The sequence below is a fragment of the Periplaneta americana genome, chromosome 10 (assembly GCF_040183065.1).
Source record: "Periplaneta americana isolate PAMFEO1 chromosome 10, P.americana_PAMFEO1_priV1, whole genome shotgun sequence".
In the NCBI taxonomy this organism is placed as follows: domain Eukaryota; kingdom Metazoa; phylum Arthropoda; class Insecta; order Blattodea; family Blattidae; genus Periplaneta; species Periplaneta americana.
Window position 1 is genome coordinate 88,300,952 of NC_091126.1, and position 10,565 is coordinate 88,311,516.

At 33.9% G+C, this 10,565-nt stretch overlaps 1 protein-coding gene across 4 annotated transcripts in view; it reads right to left on the reverse strand.

Moving 5' to 3' along the window:
• The window catches only part of Mob3 (MOB kinase activator 3), a 47,189-nt gene extending 38,974 nt beyond the window's left edge, over window positions 1-8,215 (reverse strand). For 3 of the 4 annotated variants that reach the window (XM_069837884.1, XM_069837883.1, XM_069837882.1), the window contains exons 1-2: window positions 8,072-8,190; window positions 7,679-7,708 (exon numbers count right to left, since the gene is read on the reverse strand). In XM_069837884.1, coding sequence (XP_069693985.1) covers window positions 7,679-7,708; window positions 8,072-8,113 — 72 coding nt within the window. In that variant the 5' untranslated portion in view covers window positions 8,114-8,190. Of the gene's footprint in view, window positions 1-7,678; window positions 7,709-8,071 lie in introns of all 4 variants that reach the window. The other variant, XM_069837885.1, reaches the window with a different exon arrangement.
• Window positions 8,216-10,565: the final 2,350 nt, after the last annotated feature.

The window sequence follows — 10,565 nt, forward strand, 5'->3', positions numbered from 1 at the left end:
CGTGTGAATAAGTTCTTGTGTAGGAATAAGTGATTTATGTACATTCTGTTGGAAAATAATAAGTTCAGCCATAATTAATTTTCGACTTAATAATGTCTACAATTTTCTTGTACGCGGGACAGTCAGGTGAGGTGGCTACGTGTTCGGTGTTCACAGGTTTGAAATTTCTTCTGGTCTCCATTTTGTTGTTGTAGCGCTTACAGTTTATGCACTCCGTTTTAGTTTTTTCACAGTCACTTCTGTCATGTGAACCAGCACAGTGCGAACATCGTTTTTCAGAGCTGCATGCTGATGAGAAGTGCCCGTAAGCGGAGCATTGATGACAACGCACCACATGAATATGGTCTCGCACCGGGCATCTCATAGCCACTTACATGGGATAAACTGATTTTCTAATTTGGAATGAAGATGTTGCGATGAAATCTTCACTAGAGTATCCCTAAAAAACCGCACATTTTTGGCACCATATTTAGAAAATGAATAAAATAATCAAAATTGACCAAAACTCAGCAGTGCATCCGCTTAAGACAAAAGTTATATCCTAATGGTTAAAAAACTAATTTTATGTGTATCGATTTAGAGAGGGCATACAACTCTGTGACTATTAATTAATTGTGGGAAGAACAAAACTTAACTGTATTTTCGTTTCAGATTCCTTCTGATTTCTCAGCTCTTCAGGGATGTTTGAATTGACATGTTGGAACCTACAATACAGTAGAAGTTTAAAACTTTTACATATAAACTTACTTTTACTTATTTACAGGGTTCAAAAAAAAAAAGTTTTATTTAAAAAAATAAAAAAAACATGTTTTATTTTGGTTTTAAACTGGTTTTATACTGTTTTAAACAGTGCCATGTAATAGTGCATTTTTAAAATGTGCTGTTGTTGTTGTCGTCATCATTGTTAGCTAATGCTGAGTTCTTGGCAATAAAGCCATTAATTAACACAAGTTAAGTTGCTCTCCAATATTTCTCACACACAGTGGGGTTAAAGGAAAGGGCTGGACATATGATTCTGATCCATTTCTTTCTGAAGACTGTACAATGGACAAAGTGATGAAGAAAAAAATTCCAATTTTGTTCAAGTGTTTTGACAAATAGTCCTGTGAGTAATCGAAAGGATGCAACTGCATTTTTTCTTGGATACTCAGAAATTATATTTTTTTACGCTGAGACTCTCCCATCTTTTATTATTAGAAATTTCGTGGAAATTAGTGATATTTTGAGTTGGTTAATTTTTTAAATATTGAAAAAAATAAAGTTGGCTTTTTATATTAAACATGTTTTATACATAGGCTTGCCAGATGGGTATTGTAAAAATTAGCGAAATTCCAGAACTTTAAGAGAAATTCGGGAAACCGACATTTCAGGCACCTTACATTTCTCACGCTGTTTATTGAATTAAATAGGGTAATTTATTCATAAAATTAATAACCTACTAACTAGAAAAAATAATACATTATATGAAACTTAATGATAAATTTCATAAAAAGAAAAATAATATTTTCGAATTTACCTCAGTTTCATTGCTTATATTTCTCTGAAGATCTATCATCTATTAACAGTGAGAAATCATTTTTTACATCATTATGAAAAAGCTTGACACTCCTGTTTTGAATTGGCACAAAGTTATAATTCTGATTTCAATAAAACAGTGGGGCATCTGTTCCTGCTCTTTGACTATTTGTGGTTCATTGTGAGCTTGAGAGGGCTTATTCAAGTGGGCAAAAGCCAATTGTACACATCTTTCCACCTCTTTAAATAAATACTTTTTTTTTTAAATAGAGAATCCTCATCATCAAAATTTCGCTTCACTAAATATTTAGACAGTATAATTAAAAGACAGATTACTTTGCATTTAGTATTTATTATTTGAGCCACACAACAGAAACACAAAGATAAATTTCCAATCAAACTGAATATCCGTATTTCTGCTTTCTTAAGATGCCACTGGTGAGTGTCGATTAGTGAGCAAATGATCATGGTCGAATGATTACTTGTACCACAGAGAAGGCTAACAAAGTTGCATGTCTTTTTCGTGCACTCAACAATTAAAACATTTCATGAAGTAGAAGTGGTGTTTGGTGGTTTAATGACTCAGTGGTACAACAGAAAAAATTGGTACCCTCCGGTGTACTTTCAAAATTTTATTTTACAGCTCAGTTTTCATTTTGAAATTTTAAGCTAAATTTGTAGAAAAGTAGAAAAAGACTAGAATATTTTATAATTTAAGCATCTTAAAATACTTTTTCTGTGGACTTCTTATAAATATAAGAAAACCTGGTAGGTCTACATGCAGATATCAGCATTCAGATTGTTTGCACTGTATATCCTACAAAAATACCTTATTAATAATCATGTTTATTTGGAAAAAAAAAAGTTAAAGTTTGAATCCATAAAGTCAGGATCACCACTGTAGATCCATAACTGTATATTTTATAAACCTCTGAATAGACGGCAAACATGATTTTATATTGTAAACAAGTAGGATAAAATAAAACAACCAGAAAACAAGAGAAATAACTTGTAGTATGGAACAAAAGAAGGAACATGTTTTGATTATATAGTTTTAAACATTCTGGTTGTTTATTATTAACGGAGAAATAATAATAAACATAACAGAGAATTCTGTTAGCTTAAAAATTAATATCATATACGATGAAAGAGTAATGGAACGGAGAAAAATTCTCTCCGGTGCCGGGATTTGAACCCGGGTTTTCAGCTCTACGTGCTGATGCTTTATCCACTAAGCCACACCGGATACAACCCCGGTGCCATAGAGCTGAAAACCTGGGTTCAAATCCCGGCACCGGAGAGAATTTTTCTCCGTTCCATTACTCTTTCATCGTATGATGACGCAGAATATCTGCATGGAAATATCATATGTACTTCGGTACATTAAAATAATATATATAATATCATATAGTTTTAAATGATGTGATTGAAATGTTTCAATCAATGGATATTGTTTTAAACATTTTTTAACACTGTGTTTAAAACATTTTGTTTTAAACATGCCAACCCTGCTTATTTACATAACAATTTTAGCTTAATAGTAATTCTTTTTACTGCTAAAATTTAACACAAGTTTGGAAAATATATTCATCATTATTTAGAAACGTATTTTAATTTATTTTAGCAATACAAATTGTGTCATAATTTACTCGATATATTTTCTTACACACAAAAAAATTATTTCAACATATAGCAGTTTTCTAGCATTGACAGTAATGTGTTAAGTCTCAGTAAATTGTTTACCAGTAAATTTTCATGGGGAAAAGCGGTCATTACAAAAGTTACTAAATTTAAGTCGAATTTAATGTGATTTCAACCAAACTTTTACAGAAGATACATTAAGCATCTGTGTGTATCACAATAGCCCTACTTCATTGCTCTGTGTAATATGGCCAGGTTTGTTGCACTGTATTAAAATAGCACTATAGGTTTATCACGATAGTCCACATAAAATGGTATTATGATACGCTGATTTTGTTTTAATTTTATCCAGTATTAAAATTAAAAACAGATTTAAATTCAAATCCTTCATGTATGTCTAAAGTAGCGCATATCTTAATTTTTTCAAATTTTTACATACTTTGATAGAAGAATTACAGCAAAATATTCATTTTTGTACATGACCCTATAAAGACAACTGAGCTCCTGACAGTAACTTAGGACGAGATATCATCCTACCTCAAGTAACAATTCCAATAGTAAAACGGTTCAAGTAGGCCTATTTAGGTTCAATTACCATGAGCTATGATGCTGATGTTGAATATAGTCAGTGAGGCGGTGTGCGCAGGTATGGAATACCGCCACTGGTTTCTATGGCCAGAAAACATACTGTTAGTGAAAAATGACATACCGTCACTGAAAAAATGTGATCCATAAGAATATATGCTACATTTCTTCACAGCAAAGAGTACTATCTGTTTGCTTCGTAAATCTAACCATAGCCTTCTGGAACTGTATTCAACGTGTATTTAGACACGTTTATTTGATAAGTCAACCCCTGGAATAGTTAAAAGGGTAGTATCTCAAGTATAGAAGGCTTATGATGGCCATTGTTGCCAATTTAGTGACTGTATCATTTTTGTTGTTTCACTTTTTATTAATAATTAATTAAGGGACTTTGAAGCTTTAACATTATTTTAAATGATAACTCTCAATGGACATTTCAAAATAATCTAATAAATAACTGAAGTAACTTGAAATTATTTTTTAAGAACTTTAATAATATGTTGTGTAAGCTTAAAAGATTCACATTACTGACTGCACGAAACAATTTATTTTATACATCATGTATGTGTATGCTGTTAGGAAGGGGTATGCCATTTTTTAAATCGAGGTATGCGAGGGGAAAATCTTGGAATAGCATACTGCCTCTGTTTTTTTCCTCCACTTCCCTCACTGAATATAGTGTCCTCCAGGAACACACCAAATGAGGTTCTGTATAGTAACATTATAGTTAGGCAGAAGAATAAGAGAATTTTTCAGAATAGTGGGGAAATACATCTACTTATGGTACAAAGGGGTGGACCCTAGTTGAACATCAGCAGTAGAGATGGATGGAACACAGAGTAGGAAGTGTATCCAGGTTACAGAGAATAAAAAATGAAGATATTAGACAGCTAGGCCTAACGGACTGGAAGAAGCCTGTTACGGAAACAATTCAGAGGCAAGCTCTGATGTGGTATGGTCATATACGAAAAATGAATGAGAAGATATACCAGTAGCCAAAGACTATTCTACAGGGGTTGCCAGCAGAACAGAGGAAACATGGATGACCAAAGACAACATGGAGACTTGGAATACCCTTAATGACGTTTTACCATCTGCAGGAAGAAAACCGGCAAGATAGTGAAAGTTCGTGAATGGAAATACAGAATAACTGCTGAAGAGAGGAGAGGCCTTAAAGAAAAAGAAGAAGGTTCGGTAATACGTCATTTTGGGCTTGCATTGCACTCAATTCTTTTGAATGATCCACGGCATGCACCACAAGTGAGTGCAGTTTTGTGGTTCAAATCACGTAATATTATTTTTAGATTTCTTCTATCATCTAGAACAACAATAACCTTTAATAGAATAGGTGGGTGCTGAATTTGTTCAGTAAAACAATTAGTGGCACTAATATTTAAATATATAGATTTTAGCATTAAAATTACTAAGATATGTCTTATTTATTCACCACCCAGTAAACATACAAGTACATGCTTTGTTACCAGAACTTCATTCAAATTCCTAATTACTATTTAATATAATACATACTTCTTTTATCCCTATAGTTTACCACCGAGTGTGAAAAACTTTTAAGTTTGCAATTTATAATTTCAATAAAAATTTGTATCCAACACTACCTAATAAAATAGCCAGATGCTATACTCATGTTTAACACACATTAGGCTATATCCTTCATATTCATGTTACTTTACTAGGAAGGAGTGCATATTCCCATTTCAGCAGTGGTATATTTCTAAACAAAAAAGTGCCCTGGCTCTGGGATTTCAATAGTACCACTAGTAGTCTTCACCATCGACATCACCACCACCACCACCACCACCATCGTCGTCGTCGTCGTCATCATCATCATAATCATCATCATCATCATCATAATCATCATCATCATCATCATCAACATCTTTTCTGCAGGAATACTTACAGAATGTTACGACGAAAATATATGGGTTCGAATCTAGATGTAGAGGTTGTTAAGTCTATCGTGTAGACTACATTAGGAAAATGTTTGAATATGAATAAAATATGACCTTTTATAAATACAAAATCTGACGATAAAATGAAAATCATAAACATGCCCTGGCACTGTATGACCTCAAAAAATAGTACCATGGCACCGTTGGGGCCTGTCAAGCCTGAAAAGCATCCCTGCATTCCGGTCTTTTTGTTTGCCTTGGCGGTGAGTGAGAAATTTATCCACTCACTGTTCCTAGCAACAGTAACAAGAATATAAAAGATAAGTTTATACACTATTTAATATTAAATTGTTATTTTTAAGAGCTCGTGGATAAAATGTTATATTACACTTATGTGTAAATGCTTTTAATCCACTTGCAGGAGTTAGCACACTTGCTAAATGCACTGTGTGCCAATCACTCCCATTCATGGTTAAACTCTTTTACTCACTTTTAAAATAAATATTACAAGGCCTAGTTAAGTTTTTATATACAAACTTAAATTCTACATGTGCGTCTATACAGCAAATTGATAATAAAATGCTTAAAAGCCTTAGAATATATTTACAATAACAAAAGAATTATTATGTTTGACAGCGAAAGGAGAAACTTCATGCATAATATTCAGAACACCTAGTGAGGTAATACATCCTTTCACTATTTAGTAGAAAAAGAACAGTCACCTTATTTTGCAGAATGCAGAGGTCAGTACAATTAAGCCATTATTATATGTACCTTATTTCCTCATTATACTTATGAAAAATGCAGCATTCTGTATCTACATAATAAATCGAAAAGATAGAGAATCGAATGTTAAGACACTGACAACAGAAAGTCACATACTAGAAAGAAGTTTCAAACAATAACTGGCAGAAAAAAAATTGAAACTAAACTTCGGGATACTAGCTGCATTTTAAGACTAGAAACAAAATAAGCCTATCTAAAATTTGGAACAACTCTAACCCCAATCTACAAAGTAATGGCCCTAAAATTAAGTAATAAGCTTACCTACGTAACTTTCATAAGAAGAGGTTGTCAAGTATTTCATACGCAAAGAAACAAAGGTGATATTCTACTGAAATACAATCCATGTATAGGCTATAAATTTACACTGAATACAGAATAGCACACTCTAATGTAACGATAGTGCAGTCTTCACAGATTGATGTCTTATTTCAATGGCCATGTGGATGGCAATAAAGATACAGATAAAAATTATAACATATAAATATTACCTCCACCAATGACCATAACAGAAAAATAGCATAACATCATTAAAATAAATTAACTTCTTAACCTACGCAGCCACACTAAATTTAAAGTTTTCCTAGAAAATTAAAAAAATTGTAACACATGTTGAAAATATTGGACATCTTATTCGAGTTTCATGTATACTACAGAAAATCACAATGCAATATTCGGCATATCAAACTTGCAATTAAGTTTACCCTGGTGACATTGGTACCAATAGGTCAGGCTTTGGAGAGACGAATGGGAATTTAGATAGAAGAAAATGTTAATAGACATCGAAAAACTTAAATGCCTATATAAAAATTTCATTGGGCAAAAACTGTCTTAGGGATAAGGAATGGCAATCACACTAACTCCGATTTTCTGTGATATCGAAGTAAACTCTCACCATTAATAAACCAAAGATGTTCATATTGACTTAGACCTTAATGAAAATGAATTGAAATGCATTAATCACACTTTCTAGTTAATGGGGAAAGCCACAGAATTAAGATTAAATAACATTTAAATTGTTGTCATTTATGGACACAATTTTAATAGTAAAACGCATACTTACAATTCAACATACTTAATATGTGAAACTCATAAAATAGCCTACAAGAAAAAAAAAAAAATATTGCCATTCCTCGTAATAGGTAATGTACTTTTCAAATGCACTTTTATTAAGACTGAAATTTATTTTTGGTTTTGGTTCAGTTGCAGAGGGAGGCTGTGTTATAAAAAACTGAACAGCTTACCCTGTCTGTTTGACCACCGCATGCCACTGCCTAAAATGGAAAGAAATTTATGATTTTACATTATAATTGTTGGTTATTTCACTGTGTGATAACATTAGCCTAAGTTTGAAGACAAATTTATGACCAATACATTCATTAGAAACATAAATGAATTACTATATACCCACTACGTTTCCAAGCGTTATTTAATGATTTTAATACTCAAATTCAACCCACGGGAATTCTCAAATTACTTCCGACCTGTAAATGCCATGAAAAGACAAATATATTTCGAAAATCGTCTGCAAACTTCACTCCTGTCAAAATGACGTACAAACTAAATGATATGAAAAGTAAATTCATTCTGACACTCTTGTTGTCACTATCTTATATTATGTACTAATTCTCACTAACCTTTCCTTTTTGGAAAAACTCTACAAAACCACTTAGGGCCATCGTTCCAGAACATAAACACACCGGATATATTCTTAACTCGTCCTTCGACCGGAAATAATTATCGAATACTACCGGATGGGAGGGAACTTGATTTTATCGAATATGAAATACTGCACTCTGTTGTATAGCCTTGAAACTACTACGTGTATGTAGCAAACCAACGATGTAGCAAACCGACGAAATCGAGATGTCTCGCGCTCGTAATGACATCATTCGTGAAAACGTAGAACCAAACGAATATATATCTATAATTGCAGACACAACCCGCGGCTCGCGAGCCTCAAGGCGCATCCACACTATGCCGATCGGCAGGGATCGGCATTGCCGCGCGGCAAAGTCAATCGGCTTTGTTGAAAATGCTTCGTACGTCCACACATGGATCAGCATCGGTCGGCATTAGTAGTGAAAATGTGCGACGAGGAGGACGTTCTACTTGCCTCTGCAGCTTTAATAATAATTTTAAGTGCCAAACGCCGTAAGTTCCGAAAGCGTAGATTTTGGGTACGTCCTAGTCTCCAGAGTCGAAATCGAGGAAGTGATCTGATGAAAGATTTGATATTGGACGATGTAGACCAGTTAAATCTCGAGTACAGATGTGGAGGGGGTTTCAGAATTTTTTTTCGAATGTCCAGTGCTGATTTTGAAACTCTTCTCATTATGATTGGGCCGAAAATCAGCAAGTGTGATACTTCATACAGGACAGCCATTCCTACCAATGAGCGTCTTGCTGTAACGTTACGGTTTCTTGCAACAGAGGATTCTATTTATTTGTCTATGATTCCTACCATTCTCTCATGTATACTTTTAAGATTTCGAAGCAAGTGATTTCAACTATTATTCCAGAATTGTGTGATAGACTTATAGAAGCTCTACAAGATTTTATTAAGGTAGTGAATAAAACAACATAAACACCTGACATAATTAGGAACATAAAATCCAGACGTTTGAGATGGGCAGGACATGTAGCACGTATGGGCGAATCCAGAAATGCATATAGAGTGTTAGTTGGGAGGCCGGAGGGAAAAAGACCTTTGCGGAGGCCGAGACGTAGATGGGAAGATAATATTAAAATGGATTTGAGGGAGATAGGATATGATGGTAGAGACTGGATTAATCTTGCTCAGGATAGGGACCAATGGCGGGCTTATGTGAGGGCGGCAATGAACCTACGGGTACCTTAAAAGCCAGTAAGTAAATAAGTAAGTAAGTGAATAAAACAACAAATATTTGTATAATGGATTTATTTATTAGAAAATTTACACAGTGAAACAAAATTACAATGACAATTATTGCAAGTGAACATATTAAAGATTGAGGAGAATATTATCTATTGAATCACTGTCCGTAGTTTCTGGATCGAGAAATTCTGTAGAGGGAGGAGCATCAGACTCTGAATATAGTTACTGAACAGTGAGAGGAGACAATGAGGTGCACGAGAGAGAAGTACAGATATACAAGGACAGATTGAAATATTTGGCCTATTGTTCGGAGCTAGGGGAACAATTCCAAAATTCTCAGTTGAATGTTTTAAGTCTTTTGGAATTCCTTTAAATATTTTGAAAATTATTGCTATAGACGTAATGAAATATTCTGTTCAGATTTTACGTAATCACCTGTACACCTAAATTTCCTTATATTCTTTTTGATTACTAATAATTATTGAATAAAAGTATTTTCCCAAGGTTAGCTTCCATTTGCAAATAAAAATCGTAAATAGTGATAACGCAAATGTTTATTTTTATTTTATTTGCTTAGTATGCTGTGTCTTTGGCAACCCTTACTGAAGGGCAGCTACCCTTGTGGGATTTATATATATAGGATTTGGAAACACTGGTCCATATTGTGCTTGAGGAAAACCAAACACTGGCATTTGCGAATTCGTGGAGGTTGGGTATTGGGGTACTGGTGGATTGTTGTCCTTCCCCATCTCTGCTTCGAATATTGTAGTGTTTATTATATATTGAACCAGGATTGTAGCATGCGGTGACGAGAGTTTGCGTAATTTCATTGCGACATTTTCGGCAAACACAATGTACTCGTCTCTTTCTTGTCTTCTTGCCCTAACTTCCCTCATAATTGAAAGTTCCTCATCTTGCGCCGAAGATTTGCTGCATTTTGCTTGTCCTTTTCCTTTCGGTGATGCAGTACAGCCTTTCTACGGTGATATAAATGCCCTTTTCTTTCCTCTATCTTCGGGTTGCGGCGATGGCTCGGGTTCTGGTCTTCATGTTCAGGAAGAACACCTAAATCAGGTCTTTCTTCTGGCTCTGAGTTCTTATGAACCTAACAACGAACGTTTTGTTTATAATCAAATCATTTCATTGTTTCAAAACTCCAATTTTTTATTTTAAATTCAAATTATATATATTTAACAACTAATATTCCTTTATCATCTTTTTTTTTCAGATGCCCCAAAATGAATCTGAATGGAAAATGATAGCAAAGGATTTTA